At 39.3% G+C, this 21,797-nt stretch overlaps 1 protein-coding gene across 1 annotated transcript in view; it reads left to right on the forward strand.

Moving 5' to 3' along the window:
* syt9b (synaptotagmin IXb) overlaps positions 1-21,012 on the forward strand; it is a 60,831-nt gene extending 39,819 nt beyond the window's left edge. Inside the window, 4 exon segments of the mRNA XM_036568119.1 lie at positions 8,012-8,132; positions 9,291-9,462; positions 13,958-14,087; positions 20,491-21,012. Coding sequence (XP_036424012.1) covers positions 8,012-8,132; positions 9,291-9,462; positions 13,958-14,087; positions 20,491-20,562 — 495 coding nt within the window. The 3' untranslated portion in view covers positions 20,563-21,012.
* Positions 21,013-21,797: the final 785 nt, after the last annotated feature.

Genomic DNA, 21,797 nt, shown 5'->3' on the forward strand with positions numbered 1-21,797 from the left:
TTACTTATGAAAAACATTATTGTGATCCTACATGGTTTTTCAGGAAAACGTATTTTCAAATCTCTTACATTTATAGAAGACATAATACAGATATGAGATCACCAAAATAGGGGCCGGATTCAATCTAGCTTGGTTCCATATAGCTGCACCTGTTAGCATACGCAAATGGCATCAGGCTAGCATTTCTAGCAATACCTTCCATTCAGTGATAGCCATGCTACCATTTGTGGGTGATGTATTTCTTTAAGGTTAGCAAGTGATCTTCAGTTCAGCATCACAGATCAGATTCTACCTCAAGATCTGAGTAAGAGACTTCGATGATAATTAGCCTTTGGTATATGAGTGCATTAAGATGGTTCTGAGTGATTATACACTTAGTAATAGTCATGGTACGGCCCGTAATATGCTCTTGGCAACATTACCATTCAGTCTGGAAAGCAGCAAAGTGTTCTCCATTAACATATATCAGTGAATAATTGGGAGTGCATGGAAGTTCTGGCAGCTGTGTGGTTGGGCAAGGCCTGGCTACATTAGAAAGCCATTTAGGCTACGTACACAATGATTTATGTTTATTGTAAGGTTTTATGACTTATATCTCCAACCTCTTCCATCCTGTGGTATCACTGACACATAGAGAGAAACCAGAGTGGAGAAAGTATGCAGCTGGAGAATCTAAAGCTTTATGATATCTCAGCCAGTGGCATTTTGGTAGCATTTGAGAAGCTACTAGTGACATTAAAGCAACTTCAAATTGAGCATAATTTTTTTAATGTGGGAGACGTCCACTGTAAGAGTACTGGCCGGAGTTAAGTAGGAGGGGTTTTTGTGAAGTGCACGGGAGGAGAGTAAGCAGCATGAAATGAAGAAAGGCAGATTTTCAGTTTCAGCTTCAGGCAGTCAAGAAGTAGCTTGTTGTATTTGGTTGTTTCTCTGTGGACATTTCAACCTTGGGTTTGGACCATAGTCAAGAAAAAAAAGTGGCACCAAAAAAGCCTAAACTCAAAATTCAGTTAGTGCTGCTGCCGCTAGCTACCCCTCCACGCTACAGTGGTGTCAGAAGGGTTCGGATCAACTCACACAGCTGTGGTAGCTAGACATTAGAGATGGAAGTTCCTCACAAGCTATTGCTGAAAAAGGGAAAATGGGAGCATCAAATTATAGAAGATGTGGGGAAGGTAAATCTACTTGGAAAGACAGATGGCATGGAACTGTACAAAAGACTTGGATTGCAGGGTTGTTACTGTAGGTGCCGAGAGCGGGTGAGCTGCCAGACCAACAGAACAGCTAAGGTAGTAGTAAAAGCATTTCTCAGCCTGATAGCACTATTCAAGGTGATATGTATAGCTCAGTATGTGCTGAACCCATGCTTAGTGCTAGATGTAAGTGCTCTATGGGCCTAAATCTATCACCCTGTGTCATATCACAACTTTAACTGATGCACAAGCTGCTTTATTAGCCACCAACCTTTTGTTGGATGACTCAGAAGTTCAGAAGCTGAATGTTATTCATCTGGTATTTCAATAGTCACATGCAGAAAATGTACAGTTCACTCACCTGAGAGCAACAAACTGCATGTCATCACAACCCAGAACCCAGGCATGTTGGAAGTGTGACACGTCGGTCATATCACTGCCCAGCACAAACCAATCAAGAACGTAGTCCTATTAGGAATCTAACGAGAAATGGAGCAGGGTCAGAGGAGGGGGAAATGACTCCAACACTTTTGATGAAAAGCCCTTGGTTGCCACAGAGAAACCATAAACAGCAAATAGACAAACCACAGGTAAACACAGTGGCCCAGATGGCAGATGTAAGTCCAAAGCAGCAGAAAGCATTTGATACCATTGTGTAAATCTCCAGCTCTCCCTGCTCCCCAGCCAGGTGGTGATTTTGTATAGGTGCACTGTTGGCACAAGTTACCCCAGAGGGTAAAAAGTGGGAGCCTACGACAGCAGGACCTTTTTGAGGCCTGGGTGTAATTACTGTGTGACCCACAGAGAGCTACTGGCAGTGGTGCAGGCAGTGAATCATTTCAAGCATTATCTTTGTGGCCTTTGTGGGATTGATCAAGCTTCACTGAAATGGTTGTTGTCATTTAAGGAGCCAGAAGGTTAGGTTGCTAGACTTCTTGAACAAAGGTTGGAACTTTACCATTGTCACAAAAATACTGAAAGCCTTTTCCAACAAACCTGCACTCTAGATTGCTCACACTACAGCTGGGCTGAGACTGAAGATGACGAGAAACCATGGGGAAGGAGCAACGTGATGATCCAGAGCTGAGCTGTGTTATCCAGTGGCTGGAGGCAAATCAGTACCCAATCTGATCTGAGTTGGCAGCTTCTAGCACATATGTGTGGTGCCTACGGTCACAATGCAAAGGTTTTGCTTTAAGATATAGTGTACTGTGACGCAGTTGGAGAGAGCCAGCATCAGGACAAGTGGCAGCTAGTGGTTCTCAAACATAAGTGAGAGAAGGTGCTAGATCATCATCATGGTAAACCTGGCACAGGACATTTTGGCATTTACGCAACACTGAGGAAAGTTCAGCAGTCTTTGGATTGGATTGTTGTACTAAATGGCCTGTGGCCTACCCTGTGCGAGACCGAGAGGCTGCAATGGTCTGTGAAGTTCTTACAGAAGGAATGTTCAGCAGATTTCGGGTGCCAGGAGGTGTATTGCAGGTGGTGTTACGCTTGTATTGCCCAGAAAGGCCCAGCTGAGCAAAGCAAGTTGCCCCTTCAACTGTATTTCCTTGGAGCTCCTATGGACAGAATAGTAGTTGATATCCTTCCCCTGGACACCTAGGGGAAACTAGTATGTGGTGAAGCCTTTGGATTATTTTCCTAAATGGCCTCTGGCCTACCCTGTGCCAGACCAAGAGACTGCAATGGTCTGTGAAGTTCTTATAGAAGGAATGTTCAGCAGATTTGAGGTGCCAGGAGAACTACACTCTTACCAAGGGAGGAGTTTTGAGGCCCAGTTATTCGCAGTGATGTGTTTACAACTTTCCATCCACGAGACAAGAGCCACACCACTTCACCCACAAAGCAACGGGTTGGTAGAGCGCTTTAATTGTACACTAGAGGCACAGTTGGCTCTGGTCATTTCCGAGGACCAGAAAGCTTGGGATCTGAAGCAGCGGCTGGTGTTAATGGCATGCCATTCAGCCATGCAAGAGTCCACTGGGTGCACCCCATGGCTGCTAATGCTGGGTAGAGAGCTTTGCATCCTTCAGCCCAAGCATATGGCCAACCAGCCGACATCAGATCAAAATGGTTCCTAGAGGACGTATTACATCAAGATCGGATGGCTCCTTACTGAGTACATGCAAAGCCCTCTTTAAGCGGGAGGTTGAATACCTTCTCACCTGTGTCGGGTGGTGGAAGATGGGTAGTCCCCAAACCCACTGGAACAAGATGTGTACATTTTCCCAGCATGTGGGAACTGTCATGACCTCTTTAGGCATTGGCAGTGTGGCCAGTTGGCCCAGGAGGATATGTACTTTTCCACTGGGAAAAACCTATTTAGGATAACTGGACCTTAAAACCACTGTTGTACCTTTGAGGGTACATTTATATTGTTTGTACCTTAATGAACAAAAATGTACCTGTGCAGAATCTTTATTTCTAACAGTGTATAGTGGCGCTGCAGTAGTCATTAGAGTGAGATATTCTGAATAAAGAATCACTGTTTTCATTATGATTTTGTTGGACAACTGAGGTAAGAGTTACACTAATGTTAGCTTGGTTGTATATTAGCCTGTAGATCAGTGGCTAGGCTAGCAGTCAAGATTGCCTGACCCCACAGAGATTCCTAATGACTATATGATGTATTTGCGTAAGACATGCGGGGCATTGACGGATGAAAACATGAAAACAATATAATATCATGAACGCTGTCAAACCGATGAGGCTGAGGGATGTAATTCACTCCAGAATACCGCAATAATGCAACAAATAACACATTAGATACTAGTTTTAGAAAGAAAGTTGTTGTTTCAAATCTAGAATTAAATATTTATTCAATGAATTGATTACGATGCAAAAAGATTGGCACTTCAAAAATGTCATCCCTGCATTATTGGAAAGCATGAGTATGGTGGACTGTTATCAATCTATATTAAAAGTCAGAAACATAGTTGCTGAAGTGATAAAGATTCTGAGTAGCACGACTGTAATAGGCTCTCTTCAAAGTGTTATATAACATGCCTGACTGAACTGAACTGTGGGTTATTTCTATTAGGATTAGTTTCCTCAGCCAGACAACTTCTAGCAAAAAGTAAGAATGTCCTTTACCCCTTTGCTGACTGGTGTTTAGTCTAAATGATAAGGCCAAATGAAAAATCTATTACACTTGAAAAAAAATCTATGTGTAATAGCTCCTAGGCCCAAAGGCATCTCAGGGTAAATGAAAACATACACAAAAATATTAAATTGACATCAGATGCCACCCCAGAGTTCACATCCCTCAACTCTTCTCAGTAAATCATTTTGACTCAGCATTTTCTCAGTTGTCTGACTGAACGATAAATCTTTTTAAGTGTAGTAAGAAAGAGCAGATCACAGTCTACCACAGGGGAAAACATAACATGGATATTTTATGTAATACAGCATGCTTTTAGTTATCTTAATATATTCCCATAGCAATTTCATATGCAAATTTTGACAGCAATCATTTCTCGAGATTCACCTGAACACTTTTTTTGTACCATTAAAGTAACTTTTATCATATCAGTTTTTCACTAACTGAGTTGAGTGTGTATGTCAAAACACACCTATATCTGTTATATTTTTGCCTTCTTGGTGTCTGGAATATAGCACCATTTTGAAGGGTTTAAGCCACAGTGAGAGTTAGCCAGGTACAGCCTCCACACGGCGGGGTTAGCTTTAACTAGTGTCGCACCGATACTGATACTGTATCGGTATCAGCGCCAATACAGGCACTTAAACAGAGTATCGGTATTGGTGATGGGGACACCTATGACGAACACCACAAAGCAATTTCTGATGCGTGCATGAACGGCAGGAGACAGAACTTAACAACACTTTGGAGTGTGGGACGACAAGCAGCAGTAAAAATGCTAATGGCAGAATCTGTGGTATCAAAAACACTAACAAAGCCACTTACCTGAACAACTGAGCCGCTTCTTTTAGTAATCACTCATCTGCCGCTGTGTGGTCAGGTACAGTCTGAGTTAATGTTATTGAGAGAGCGGACGGAAACCGTCGGACTCTCGGCAAAATGGTAGCATTTAGCATAATTATATGATAGGAAATACTAAATATGTGCAGTAAATAAAGAAAAATAAGTTTTCTTGAGTACCTAATAAATATAATCCAACATGTAAACGCCATCTAGACAAGCTGAGTGTTTTATTCATGACACAGAATGCACCACATATGATGCAGCCTCTGTTCACTAATCACGTTCATATATTTAACAACATGGAATTGTGTTGACTTTATTGTGTTTGTATCAATTTACCAGACTTTTTAGCTGCTGTAACTATTGGGCCTCTAAGTCTGTTACTTGTAAAATTTTGTAACATTTGGTCTCCATTTTCAGCTGAACGGCTCACTAGTAGTAGGTGCTGGGAATACAGCTTAGTTTTCATTTGTAACAGAAATGTGGAAGTTGTTTGTATAAAACAGTTATTAATCTTACTCAAATTACTTAGCAAAACCTGCTCCCACTGTCCCCCACCTCCCAGGTCTGAAAGCTCTACACTTCAGCGTAATATCAAATTATACACACAAATATTAAACCCAAGTTTTAAACCCAAATATTAAACCCAAGACGCCTTCCAAGAACTCTAAGCCAAACGCCAAGTGACTTTTTTATCTCAGTATTTTCTCAATTAACAAAAAAAAAACCTCTAAACTGAATTTGTGTGACGCGGTTGCGTGTTCGTGTGAAAATTGTGCTATTTTAAGGGAGGTGTTAATTAGAGAGCAGGTCTCCACTTGAGGGTGAGAAAAGCAAAACTAGAGCAGGGGGAGCAGGATTCCCTGATGGGGGACTGCCTCTCAAAACGCTCAACTGTTCCCACACTACCCACTGCTTCTTCCAAATTCGAGTCCAAATTTCCACACATCAGAGTCAGCCGCAGGAGCGTCCCACACGCCTTTAGGAAGCTTTACACTGCAATTACAGGCAGCTGTGTGCCAATCTGGAAGCACATCTGGCTGATTTTGACACTTTCCAGCAGAAGTGTGAGAGAATGCTGTTACTTATCCAGAGCTGATAATAAACAGAGAACTAGTGGCTGGGGTAAAACCTTAGGCCAGGGGTCTCAAACCACCAGATACAGCGTAATACAGCCCGTCACTTATTTAGCCACATATCTGCGGGTATTATTTACATCTGACGGGTAGATCTGCTTCATCCACCAGACACTGTGGCTCGTTTCCCAACATAAACTTTTTAATATCATTTTAGGCTGATGTTGACAAAGCAACAATAGAGCACTGCACATAAGAGAAACCTTTCAAACAAAAACTCGACTCAGTGTAAACACTGTGCACTCAGTGAGCAAGACTGTAATTTAGTTATAACTAATGTAGCAATTATTCTAATCTGACTGTTAAATCTGCTTTGTGGATTCATTCATGACAGAGTAGTAGATAAAGCATGTCAGAAAATGAATGGAAATATCAAACAAATCCACTGAAAACCCAGAATTAACCACTTTACTAACATATCACTCCCATTAACTTCACTTGTGTTCAGCAGGAATGCCACCGCTGTTACAATAAGATTTCGCTGCGCTGTTCAAAATCATTTTACTTTATTTAATTGGAACACAAAAATATAATAATAATAATAATAATAATAATAATAATGAGTTTATTAAACACAATGTAAACTCACAAGACTTTCACTGCACTGTACCACCTTTTCTCAATCTATGAATCCCACCACATACCCTGCAGATATTTATAGCCCAATCATCCTCAATGCCATCTGCAGGAGCCTGTAGTTACTACCACCACTACTACTACTACTGCTGCTTCTACTACTACTACTACTACTACTAATAATAATAATAATAACAATAATAATTGTTACATATTAATATTATTGTTACAACTCCTAGTAGTAAAAGATGTAGTAGCTGTGGTTTGTAGTGATGAAAAAATTGCTAACAAACACTGACTAAATTAGTGCATATATATGATGTAGTTAAAATTATTACTTAAAAAAATATGACACCCTGTTGGAGAAGATGACCTGGCTAGTGGCCTTCACATAATTAAGTTTAAGACCCCTGCCTGTCATATAATATATATCTAAAATCATGGCTCATAAGATTTTGCAAATCATCAGGAACAAGCACAGGCCTGAATGACCACCCACCATTTAAAAATGCTCAATACACTGAAGACAAATTATGTGGTTTTGTGTTTTTTCTTTAGTAAATGATAGCAATGAGCTTGTTAAGGGGGAATTTCAACATTTTTTGATTCACCAATTGTTACATTGTTCTAGACAAACTGAGTCAGAATTGTTCTCGGCGGTGGTGACAGGAACCAGACATCTGAAGCATTTAATGTCTCTAAAAACTACGTAAAGCATTACATTAAATGGTAATGAAATCACTGCCTGATGCCTGATAACACCGTCTTACAATAGTTTCAAGGTGGATGAATATATGTAAGGTACTTTATAAAGCAAAATATATCCCAAATTTGGATTTACCACTATTTTACCACTATTAACATTATTCACTGGTATATTTGAATAGTAAATAAAATGGCTATATTTGTGTTGTAGACATTGTGACCTCTGGTTCCTATCACCACCACTGTAAAGAAATCAGTTTCTGTACAATGGACCAGTTCACATCAGAACAGTGTCAATGACTTTGTTTGCATCTCAACAATTGTATCATCCGGAAAATTTGAAAAACAGATGGAATTCCTCTCTGATACTTGGAATGTTTGTTCTGAAGTATTTCTTCTTAAAAATGAGTAGTTTCTGATTATTCTTATCATGTGTGATTGCATTGCAGGATAATGTGGACTTGGGCGACCTGATGTTTTCTCTCTGCTATCTTCCAACTGCTGGCCGACTGACCATTACAATCATCAAAGCCAGAAACCTAAAAGCCATGGACATCACAGGAGCCTCTGGTATTCAACGTCTTCATTTTAATCTTCATTGTATTAGATGTCTGACTGAGTGATGTTTACTGAGATGTGAGTTTGTGAGTTTGTGCCACAAGGTTCTGTGTTTGCTTAAACAGCCTCTTTTGCTCAGTTTGATGCAGCATTAGACTGTTGACTGCTGTATATATATATATATATATATATATATATATATATATATATATATCACAGTCACCTAATGCTTCATCAGACTGAGCAAAAAATATATATAATATTTCATAAATATCTAAAAACTATTTTTATAACCATTTCAAAATGACAGTGAGAACATTTTAAGAAGAGCAGATCAATCAACCAAACATTTTGTTACATCAAAGGAAAATTCCACCAATTTTTAAAAATTTCTGCATAATTAATTCGCTAAGATGTAAACAAAGTTACTAAAAGTAGTTTAAGGTGAAATGGTTGTAAGAGAAACTTTCTGACTTTCTTTACAGTGGTGGTGATGGGAACCAGGGGTCATTTTGTCTACAACACAAATACAGCCATTTTGTTTACTATCCAAAACCACCAGTGAGCCTACACGAGTCTTCTGAGTTTCTATATGTAACATTTATGATGGTACAGTGGTGATAAATCTGAAAAAATAAGTGCTCTTTGGGGACTTTTTTGCCTTTCAACGCTCTGTAGGTACTGTTGTATCCAAAAGTTTAGGCACCATTGGTCAAAGGACATGTTTTATTGATTTTCTAAGTGAAAAAAAGTGAACACATCCTCTACAGAGAACATTTTTTGCACATTTTAATGCACAATCACTGTTTATTTGCTGAATTTAACATATCAGGGAAAAAAAAACATTAAATATGGGTTCTGCAAAGGCTATGACACATTTTATATTTTACACTTTATTTTATTAAGTTTGTCTGGTTCCTGTCACCAACACTGTGAACGATTCTGACTCGCTACATTTCTGTACAGTGGCACATTTCACATCAAACCACTCTGAATGCCGCTGTCTAGCCTTGAATTATTCAGAGACGTAGAAATTTGGTGGACTTCCCTTTTATAATACATGAATGTCAAAATGTTCCTTCTCTTGTTCCTTTTCCTTTTTCGAGATATGAGGTTTTGTTTTAGCAGTGACGACCTGCAGTAAAGTGAGTTTGATGTCTGTGGTTTCAGATCCCTACGTTAAGGTCTCCCTCATGTGTGATGGACGGAGACTGAAAAAGAGGAAAACGTCCACCAAACGGAACACACTCAACCCTGTCTACAACGAAGCCATAGTGTTTGACGTCCCTCCCGAGAACATAGACCAAATCAGTCTTTTAATAGCAGTGATGGACTATGATCGGTGAGAAAGACTTCATTTCTGCGCAATTCAGTAACCACACACTTAAAAACACCATAGACGCCATAGAAAAAACACTTTTGGTTCTCTATAGAATCTTTTAATGGATGTTTTTTAGAGAACCCAAATTTGTAAATGAGATGTGTGTTGTGAGTGTGAAGAACTTTTTGAAGTCCACATAATGTAAAGGTTCCAGGAAAATCCTTAACTTGGTTTAGAACTTATTATTTTTTTCCCTTATATTCCATTTATACTATTTTTGTGGTTTTCCTCACCAAAATGGTTTCAGCTCGTCGTGACATTTTTGAACCTCTCTTTGTCCCTTAGAATTAAACAGACTTTTTTGTTACTGTGCTTTTAGGATTGACATATTTAAATGAGCTTTGTTCTGATTGGCTGCCCTGTTTTACACCTCATTCAAAAGGCCCTCAGAGATGAGACACTGTTTAGAACGTCAGTGTGAGTGGATGTGCTACGATGAATAGATGAATATGTGTAAATGAGTTGGGTCGTGTGACATCACAGACACAATGAGTGTGAGTACATGCTCTCAATAATCTGATCATAATCTGATTTCTGCAGTTATCTGATTATTCAAATGGTTATATAAACAGCATACTCCGATTTCTTAGATCAGAGTAAGGTCTAGAAATCTGATTTAGAAATCTCATTAAAAGAGGCTGGATTTTAGCTCAGTAATCAGATTTCTCAGTGCATGTAAACTCTTACTCTGATTTCTTTCCAATCCTTCAGTCTGCACACGTGCGAAAACAGAACGTGTTGGCAGCAGAACACTTTTGGAACGACGCTAAAACCAAATATATGTTTGACGAAATAAGGATTTAAATTTTCTTCATCTTCTAGATGATGTATGTTCATATTTTCAGGTAAGTGTCTCGATATTAAAAATAAGCCATGTCATGAAGTTTTACATTATGTTTACATCACATCTTATTCTGAGAGTTTATTGGCTGGTTGCAAAGCAGAAATCCAGTTACTGTCTGACTCATGTAGACCTGGAGTTTCCCATTATCTGATTACTCAAGTGCATGTAAACACGTTGATTTGATTACTGACAACAATTTTCTGCAGTTTTCTACGGAAGTCCAAAGAAGCCATGGGGTAGTTAGAATTTTCTGGATTGTTATTTTGAGATAACAAGTAAAATATCTTGTGATCTCAAGATAATATAGTTGTTATCTTGAGGTAGTTAGTTTATTATCTTGTGAGCTCAAGAAAACAAAGTTGTTACCTTGAGATAAGGAGTTTATTGTCTTGTGATCTCGAGATAACAAAATTGTTCTCAAAAAATAATGACTTAAAATAATTACTTATCTTGTTATCTCAAGATAACAACTTTTGCTATCTTGAGATAACGAGTTAATTATTTTGTGATCTCAAGATAAAAACGTTGTTATGTTGAGGTAATGAGTTAATTGTCTTGTGATGTCAAGATAACAAAGTTGATTGATCAGAATAAGGTCTAGAAATCAAATTAAGAAATCCTATGAAGAGAGCTGGAATGTGATCTCAACATAACAAAGTTGGTATCTTGAGATAACAAGTTAATCATCTTGTGATCTCAAGATATCGAAGTTATTATCTTGAGATCGCAAGATGATTAACGTGTTATCTCAAGATAATAATCCAGAGAATTATAACAACAGCTCATGGCCTCTCCGGACTTTCATAGTTAATGGATTATTAAGTGCATTAATGATTTAACTTTGCGCTTAGTTTCCATATGTGGCCTGTATGGTGACTGGCATGTTTTAAAACTCAAAAACACAAGAGGAACTCAGTATTCAGTGTTGATATGGACCCTTGAAAAGGTTCACTCAGAAGTCTTTTCTTCAAACATTGTTCTTCAGGAAACGAAAAGTGATTCTTCTACGGTGGCGCACAAAGAACCCTTTGATAGTGCAGAGAGAGCTTTTTCCTGTTTCTTCTTGGAAGCTGATGAATACATTTTGGAGAGGAGGGGGCTGCTGTCAGCGTTCAGGGTCGAAGTCAGAGCTGAAGAGGCGTCTCATTTAAAAAAGATCTTTTGTATTCTGGCTAAATTTGTTTAGAGGCAGAACAGAAATGCACTGTGAACTGTGGTGATCGCTCAGCAACAGATTCAGATCATGCATAGAGATGCTGCCCAGTTTGAGGAGCATTCACCACTCGCAGTAAAAGATAAACCGATGATGGGTCGAGGAAGACAGCTAAAGAACAAAGTGGAGGAGAGGATAAGAGAGAGAGAGCAAGATAATAAAAGAGTGAGCGAGAAGGAAGGAAAGAAATGGAGTAGGCTTTGGCTTCCTCGTGTTGTTAAGAGTGAATATTTCATGAGATGATATAATCTGCCAAACATCGTTACCCGCCCATCCTTTAGACCTCTCAGCCCCGCCACAATGCACACTGGGACAACGCGCATTAAGGTCTCAATCAAGAATTGCTGCAAGTAGCAGGCTAGTTTTCAAATAAGATCAGCTCTGTGATGCCGCGTCCTGGGACGTTAAAGAGCGTTTCTGAGGGAACCTTGTGTGCTAGAGAATAGGAAGCATTTAAAGCTGCACTTTCATTTAAAGTGAAGTCATGGTGGCCTTAAAAGCTTGGAGCGACGTCTCTTCTCAGATGTTCTCCCAGTGTGGGGTGCAGTCGAGTTCACGCTTTGTCCGTAGGCCTCTGGTGAAATGAGAGACCTGAAGAAGCTTTTTGAGCTGCCTTCACAGTGAAACTTTCAGACACAGTGCCTGAAGTTGCGAGTTGCATGCAACTTAATATCTGTGCAACTGGATAGTTACACAAAAGCAACTCAAAAGCAATTCAAGTCGCATCCAACACATTCGGTTACTCCGCCAGTTAGCCTAATTAGCGACTTGTATTTTTTAATACATTGTTAATACAACTTTCTGACTATATGAAGTCATCTGCAATGTGTTATTTGGGTCATTCTACAGAAACGTCCACTTTTTTAATCTATCTATAGGAGTCACTGGTGTTACCAATCCTCATTGGTCAAACCACATGTTGTCAACCATGGAATATCCACTAAAATATGTAATTTAATCCACTCGTATTCTATTTTTTCTCGATTACCTAAGAATAAAGTAGGTCACACCAGTGACGTCAACTAAAAGCTTCATATGAAATCATGAGCTAATTGAGAAAATTTCTGATAACTGAAAAGACACCGTGGACTTCAAGTGATGTCATCAGTGTGATTTTTATTTCAAAATAAGAGATTTTTTGTTACGCAGTAACACCAATGACATGATTCCTGGTGACCACAGTTTTCATCATATATTTTATAATATTTATTTGGCATTTGTTTTCATTATGTCAAATAATTATATATTTCATAGTCATGTATAGATTATTGCAGTTAAAACTGCAGAAAAACATGTAAATATGGCACTATGCTCTGAATTCTATGTAATTGATTTAAAAACCAATATTGCTAAATTGATGGGTCAAGAAAAATGGACATTTCCGTAGAATGACTCATAGTTGCAGCATTTGTATAGTGTTTGTAGTTTTCCAGCAGCCATTCTTTTTCTATCTATCTTTTATCTATTTATCTATGTATCTGTCTCTGGTTCTTTGCAATACATTTAAGTTCCTACGCTTTTGAATATTCATGTTTACCTAGCTTATACAGTTGTACTTGTATTTTGTAACATTTTTCATCATTTGGATCCCAAAGGAATCTGCACAGTGTGTAAAATTACTGGCTGTCAAGAGAGGAGAAATTAATAATCTAGCTATAGGTATCATGATAACGAACACAGGCTAATAAGGAAGAATAATAATTGGTAGCCAAATCAGCCATTGGCTGTCCATCCAATGCACTTTTGCTCTATATTCGTGTCCATTGATCTGGTGAAATCAATCATTTAAAAAGAGGTCATTCAGCATGATCATGTGATGTGTTATTGACGTTTTTGATTGGTATCTGTTAGCTGACCGAATTAACAGTTAACATTCTCCTCCAAGCATCTGAGAGGAAGCACATGCTAGCTTTCACCCTCCCAGCTTGGTAGCATCCTGTGTTAGGGGAAGACCTAGCCAGCAGGACAGATCGATAGGCATCACTCTGTATTAATAATTAGTAAGAAACTATGGAACTATTACTAGCTAATGACATTCTTATTAAGCTAGTACTATCATAGACTCCCAGCTTCAAATTTCTGTGACTTGAATCACAAAGATATGGCCAAACTTTGCACAAAAGAGAATGATATCCTAGCTAGATGACTTGTAAATAAAACAACATTATTGAACATGTTTAGAATGGTTTGGATTGTGAAAAGCGGAAAATGCGACTTCTAAGAGCATTTAGAACTTCAGTATTTTTCTTTAAGTACTGGTTCCTGGATGTGCGGCTCTATTTTTTTTTTTGGGGGGGGGAGTGTTCAGCAAAGGCCCCTCAGCAAAACAGAGCACAGTCACTTATCTATGGCCTATCATGGACTGAACTGAATACATGCATTTCTTCTGCCATCCACAGCGTAGGCCATAATGAGATCATTGGTGTGTGTCGGGTGGGGAACATGGCGGAGAGCCTGGGCCGAGATCACTGGAACGAGATGTTGACGTACCCACGCAAGCCCATCGCCCACTGGCACCCCCTCATAGAGGTAATGCAGAAAACATCAGCCCTAACACAGATGAGCCTAAAGGTTTTGGGAAAGCCCATTTTTCCCAATCAGACTCAAACCATGTTTGCATGTGGTCTCAGTTTCAGTTCAAATGGATGTTTGTGCATGTTTGACCAGTCTGATTAGGTATATGTGTTATATGAAATTGACGCACCAGCCTGAGTGGAGTTTATAGGTTGTATGCATGGAAAAAACTCAACACGCATGTTTTTCTCTCATGCATATGCATATAAGGGAGTATTGCACAAAATGTGGGAGAATGGCAGAGAAAATAGGTGGAGAGATTGGAACTGCAACTGATTACATATTCTGCTCAACTTACTAAAGTTTGAGCTTTTCTCTGCATAAATTAGGGTCTGAAAGGTGTGCTGATGTGAGGCTTTAACGTTGGCAGTGGCCATAGCAACTAGACAGATAAAAACAAGCCTTGAAAATGTGCTGAAAGTATATTTACCATCTAAATGACTAGAGTTAAAAATGATTAAAGGTTATAGAGTAAATGGGAAGAGCTGTGCAAGACCTGTTAGACCACCAAACTGTCCCCATTAGATTAACAGCACTTTCATCTTTGAGAGAAAGGAGAAAGTCAACTCCATTCTTGGTCAGATCTAAACAGCTCCACAGGTGTTTCTGTCCATCCTTCCACTGTGAGAAGACGACTCAGCGCTATGGGTCTAAAAGGATGTGTAGCTGTCAAGAAGAACCTCACTGAGAAAAAAGAAACAGAAAAGCTGCTGGTGTTCTTAGAAGAATGGACTGACCAGCCCAGAGCCCAAGTTCAACATCACTGAATGTGTTTGGAATTACTCGGATTGTGAGAAGCGGAAAACGCAACTTCTAAAGCTCTATATGGACAGGATTAGTTTTACACTGGGAGGCAGGATAATGTCAATTATACTGGCATTTCTCAGTGATTTTAGTCCCGTCCAAATACATCATGTCAGATGTTTTACCAACTGTGCACTCAGTCAGGAAAGATTACTTTTTACCTTCCATAAAACAAACAGTAGAAATAACTTCTGATTGTATTAATCCTGTGTTCTCTTTGGCTAAAATAAAGATATGTGACGTTACTGTCCTCTCTCATATGTGCAACTCAAAAAGTAAAAAGTTGCAGAAAAACATTTGATTTTATGTGGTGAAGTTCACTGTTTGTTGTGAATTTCCAAGCTAATGGTGATGCTAATTACGCACATTCACTAAAGACAGCAAGGCAAATGGTTAGGATGAACTAAATAATGGCTAAAATAAATGTTATCACGGAGCGCTGCTGGCATCCTGTATAAATAAAAATAATGTGTGGCCACAACTTAGTAAGGTGTGGGAATGGGATAATTAAGACTTAGACTTAGAAAGGTGTGGGATCATTAATTATCTTGTTCCCACACCTTACTAAGTTGTGGCCACACATTATTTTATTTGTACACGATGTCACCTGCGGGGCTCCGTATGTTCTAGACGTTTTCTACCTCTTTCTGGAGTAAAGGCAGTCCAGAAATTGAGCTGCCACTCCCATCTCTGTCATTTATACTGAGATTTCATAAGCCATAAGAATCAGTCAAAAACATTACAGGAGTCTTGTGGTAAACTGACATTACCCCACCTCCCCATAGACAACTAATCCTATCCCAGTAGAACTGAGGATTTCTCTGCAAAACTGATAGCAAGTCTCCTGAGAAGAATGGAAGCTGTAATAAAGGCAAAGTGTGGACACAATAAATGCTGTACATTTTGTATTAAATTTAGTTTTTGAGGTTTCTGTGTCTTTTTTTCCTGGAGCTGAAAAATTAATAACTTGTACTTAATGTAACGCTGAGTTGGCGAATTAGACACTTACAGACATAAAATAAACCTGGAGGTTTATTGAAAAAAGGATTGACATGAAAAACAGTGTGAACACCAGACCGGATCAAAAACCAGTAAAGCAAATCACAACGCCTGGGAGCAGGTGAAAGCGTAAACAAGTGAGAGTTGAAACCAAAAGATCTAATAAACAGGTTAACGTAGGCAACAGGGGAGAATCTGAAAAATGACAAAGAGAAACCAAGCAGGGTCATAAAGGGGATAAGAGACAAGAGAACAGCTCAGTATGCACCAACAGAACAGGGCAATACTTCACAACATAACAATGAAACAGACGGACTTATATACACTGTTCTACAGGTGACGACAATCAGTATTCAGGTGACTTGGATCTGCTGGTTAACTGGTGATTGGTTGATGGAGTCACAAGACAAACTGAGGGATCTTGGGAGTTGGAGTTCTTCATGAAGTGAGAGTCCGAATGAGAACCAGGAAGCGTGACACTTAATGTCCATTTGCCTGGAAATTAACTGGAAGAAGGGTGGTCACAGCATAGTGCATCTGGCGTAAAAACTGAACTTAAGAAACAAATCCAGTTTGCTCCACCAAAGAGTTCAGGAACACCTGCATAAACAGCTGTACACTGTAAACCAGCTCCAAAAGACGAAGTAGAATTTAAGAAGCTGGTACATTGTTTAGTGCATTGACCTTCTGTTGCTCCATTCTTTTATATATCCATAGTGCCTTTGGGAGGAAGAATTATAGTAAAGTATATTTAAAATGATGAATGCTGTCAGCTGTAAGGAAGGTGGATGACTCGACACAGACGTAACGGCCGTTGGGTGTTTACCATAGAGCTGTTTTAACCCCACAGAGGCCCACAAGGACTCTTTTTAGGAACTAGCACATCATATTTTCATCTTCCCTCTTGCAGGCTTTTCGCGCATTACTTGCTTTTAGAAATCTTAGTTGCAGCCTTGCAGGACCGCAGACTGTGTTCCTCAATAATTCAAATCCCTGGCCATTTCAGCCAAGGTTAAACGCTCTGAACCTTTCCATTCTTCAGTGAACAAAAGCAGTTTTATTGCTGCATTTGTGTACAGGGGAGTCCGGACTCCCTGTTAGAGCTCTATTCATATAAAGGCTTATGAAAAAGCTCACCTCAGCCCAGAAGGCCAAGAGGACTCAGTCTGCAGCCAGGAAAAGGAAGCAAATTCAATTAGAGATGTTATTCGCTGCACTAAGAGGACCAAGGAAGGGCTATCATGGGTGTGTCCCGCAAGGCTGAGGACTGATTTAACATCAGGGCTGAAATGACACCCGCTGGGGATGTCCAGCACTGAGGGGTTCATTTTGACAAATTGAGTTAAAGCGCTGAGTTGGTAATTATTTCCCAGCTCCTCTCCCCTCTGCCTTTTTGTGTAGAGGAATTAGATTGAATCCCCTAAGCTCTGGTGCACTTATTCTGCATGACGTCACAGCTGGGAGAAGAGTGGAACTGACTGCCCAGTAGGGGTAGCACAGTCTAGTTCAGTAGCCAGCTGATGAATCTCCACACTGTGGGCAGCTGTCAACCAGTTGAGGACAGTGTGGCAGATGCAAAATGCAGGAGGATAAGTGGTTTATTAGTGTGGAAAGCATTTCTACTGCAAACTCTGTAAGACTTTGCTGACATACTGTTCATAAGCCACAACCAGGGAACATTTGACTGACTTGCAAAATGACCAACCACAAATATTTTTATGTGCAAAAGCTTCAATAAAAACAGACTTGTAATAAAGACGTGTAATGAAGTGGTTGCACGGTTGGCAAACAAGCAAGCCTATCTTGGCCTGATTGTTGTCATGGTGTGCAGAGAGGGAAGTTGCATGCTCCTTGCTAGCATTTAGCTTGATAAATAATCATAGTGGTGCACAGAAGCCCACAATGAGAGGTGCGATGTCCCTTAGGAGGCCTGGGCTAAAAGGTTTGCTATGCTGTTTACATTTCAGAGCGGTCAGTGTCATAACTAAATAAATATAGGCATATTCTTGTAACGAGAATACAGATCTGGGAACAACCATTTTGGAATTTTGGTGGGAGATCTTTGGGATGCTGGGAGGAGTGAGGACACTGGGAGCAGGTTGTGGGGACACAGAGTTTTCCTTTTACTCTGAACACAACACAAATCACTCAGCTTTCCAGCCAGCATCCAAAATTAAAGAGCACATTCAGAGACTTTTCAGTCTTTGTTATTTCTCGAGCCACCACTGGTCTCCTTCTCTCTCTGGGCTCTGCCACCTACTGAGAAAAGACATGGCTATAAGTAGGCTGGCAGAAACAAGGCACAGGTGAATCTTATCAGCTATTCAGCCCGCTGGGTTGGCATGACTGGCTCTCCATCCTGCATGTGACGCTCAACCACGCCCCTTCCTCCACAGTTGACAGTCTAAGCTTGAAATGCCTAAACAATTCCAACCCCTCCTGAAAGTGGAGCTCAATGTAGAGAAAACAGTGTTTGTTGAAATGTCCACCTGACAACAGGCCTATATTTAGCACCCTGGATATGATATTTTGCCTGAAAGTCCCCCAAATAAGACTCCAATTAAGCATGTAGATGTTTTGCATCAGTGGAGAACATGTTAGCTGCAAGAGGTGCACTTTGGCCTCAGAAAACAGTGCTGGACAGGTTCTAAAAGTTAAAAGTGTGTCAGCAGTGGCTACATGTGGCCTCACAGTTGTGATGATAAGCCAGAGTAAATGTGATGGGAAAAGAACAGTCTGCTACAGTGCAAAAAATTATATTTCGGCAAGTAAAAATATCTTAAATCTAGTTAATATTTCTAATAATTATTAAGAGATAAGTTGTCAGAATATTATAATATATATTATATATTATATAATTTTTAATGTCTTATTCCACACAGATCATTTTGCTTGCTTCAGGCATTATTTCATGACACAAGTAAAATGCACTGCATTATTTCTTAAAACAAGTAAAATTATCTGCTAGTGGAATAAGACTAGATACAATTACTTAGTGAAAGTAACAAGTAAAAATGTCAAAAAAAGAGTGAATATTCTTATAATATTTTTACCAGTCTTATAATATTAGATAGATTAGATTAGATTGACTAAATGTAAGATGATTTTTTACCTTCTGAAGCCCTGTTTGGATGAGATTAGTTTTTTCATGGGGAGGTGAGGTAATGCCAGTTTACCTCAGCACATCTGTAGTGTTTCTGTGCGATTCGCACAGGATAAGAATTCTCATTATAAATGACAGCGATGGGAGCGGCTACGCAATTTACGAGCCACCTTCACTCCAAAAATAGAGGAAAAGATGTTAAAACATTTAATTTACCCTAATTACTTACCTTTCTGTCTGAATGCAGTGTATCATGAGCATCACAATTAACTAGGAATTCACAGCAAACAGTCAACTTCACAGCATAAAATCAAAGTTCATTTCTGTCATTTTTGCATGTTCTGAGTTGTACACATGAGACAGGACAATAAAGTTATATATCAACTTGATTTGTGCTTTTTCCAGTGCCTCCATACTTAAGAAACTCCATTTCCAATGTAACGGATATAGAGTATCCATACTGTAATGCATGCTAGGATAGCACAGTAGATTAATCTCTTTATGTCATCACTCTGTTTCCAGTATATATATAATTTTTTTTAAACGTGTTGGTGGGGCATGAAGACATACATGTGAGTGTGTGTGTGTATATATATATATATATATATATATATATATATATATATATATATATATATGTATATGGATGTATATACATCTTTGATTTTGTTGTGTCAGTTTTCCAACTGAGGTCAGATGGGTGGGAGGGAGATAGAGTTTGGGGGGAGCATTTATTTGTATTTTTATCTGTGTTTTTATCGTACATCTTGTACAGTATTAAAAATAAGAAGTAGATTTTCCGGTAGCGTTTGTACCGACATGATGATTCTGGATTAATATAACCTGAGGTTCTTTTTATGGCCCATTTTATAGAAGGTAAAAGGCACTGGAACTGGAGTCTGCAGTCCGTAAAAATGACTGACATGGTTGCATTCGGACGGGACTAAAATCTATTAAATACCCCACCTCTCCATATAAAACTAATCCTGTTCAAATAGGGCTTAAGATATCATTTTGTTCAGTGTACATTTGCAGACACTGTTTCACTATCTGGGGAGATGTTTTGCCTGTGTTTTTGGTTATACTTGGGCATTAAAACAGCAGAGACTGGAGGAATTTGAGGGCAGGATTAGAGGGAAAGCCTGTGGGCGTTGCCTTGTTAGCTGCACCATCCAGTATCAAAATAAGCGATCACGTCTGGTCCCATGAGAGCATGTTTACATAATTTTTCATATATATATATATATTTGATGTAATTATGATATGGTGTGTTTTTAAGAGCTGGAAAGAGGGCCTGCAGAGACTGTATTCACACAGAAATTTGTGGAAACATCTGCTTATTTTTGTGTATGTGGCTCTAACTGTCCTGGCCCGACCTAGTCCCACTGGTATAAACTGGTGGCAGCAATCTGCCCTAACCTAACCCCCCCTTTCCTCTCCTCTCTGTTCCAGTGGAGTGGTCAGGGAAATGCTGGTGGAAGTCAAGGCTCCTGCAATTCCCTCAAGACGCCTCCGTCGCCCTGAGTGTCCGAGCACCAGCCCAGAAGAAAGGAGCGGAGCCCGAGTCACAGCACTGGGGGAAAGCGAGGAGAAAAGTGAGACATCTCAGCGAAAGGTCACTCAAAACGTGTGCACACAATCGATCGAGCGGCACACACTCGGGACTTTTTCCATGAGAAAACGGAGAGCGTCTATTCTACTGCATGTCAAAGTGACTGTGTGTGAGTAGCCTTCTGTTTAAGAAAAAAAGTACAAGCAAACAAAACAGGAAGCCAGAATCTGCTTCCAGCTTTGTTTAAACTCTATTTGAGAGGTAAGTATTTTTGACATGGTCATGTTTTATGTATCTGTATAACACATTGTAATAACTCATTGATGTTTTGAGTGCAGTGCATGGGCTCTATTTTGTGTAATTTTGTTCTTACAGTGTAAATCGCCTATCATTCTGTATGAAAATACATCAGAAGTACAATAGCAAAGTCGTCTGTCCATGATTACTGTATATCAAAGTGAAGACCGGTGAAATGACCTGCTCTACACCTCAGAGACATCTCAGGTACTTATGAAAATACATAGTCACATAAGAAACAGGGCAAATAAAAGTCCTATTAAAATGCTGAAAAACATACAAGCTGAATACTTTGAAAGAACAAAATTCAGTAATATGCCATCATAACTCTAAACCCATAAACACCAAGAAAGAACATCATTTTAGATGCCATAAAGAAATATAATGAATAGATGAACAAGTGAGAACATGTCAAGTAAGCTTAAACAGGAATTCCACCAATTTTTCAAAATTAAGGTGTAAACAAAGTCATTGAAAGTGGTTTGGTGTGAAATGTTTCATTCTAAAGAGTAAGAATTGTTCCTAGTGGTGATGATAGGAACCAGACGTCCAGAGTTTTAACGTCTCTAAAAGCAGCTTCACAGACAGTTATGACATGAAATGATTACAAATATGCTGCCTGATTCCTGGTACATTGTTTTTCAGTAGTTTTGAGATGGTCTTGGTGTCAAATGTATGCTTTTTTAAATCTATTCATTGTGGACAGGTACATGCAGGGTACTGTATAGCAAAACAGTACCTGAAGAAAACTTGTGTGGTGTTGATGCATTTGTTACTCAGTGGTCTGGTGGACCCACAGCATTATTGTTTTTTTTTTTTTTAAATCAATACAGCCATAACAATTTATGTAAAAATGCCAGATGTTTAAAATATCACAAGTGGCCAGCGTAGGGTTCTCCTTTAGCAGCTG

Source organism: Colossoma macropomum, unplaced genomic scaffold, assembly GCF_904425465.1.
Source record: "Colossoma macropomum unplaced genomic scaffold, Colossoma_macropomum, whole genome shotgun sequence".
In the NCBI taxonomy this organism is placed as follows: domain Eukaryota; kingdom Metazoa; phylum Chordata; class Actinopteri; order Characiformes; family Serrasalmidae; genus Colossoma; species Colossoma macropomum.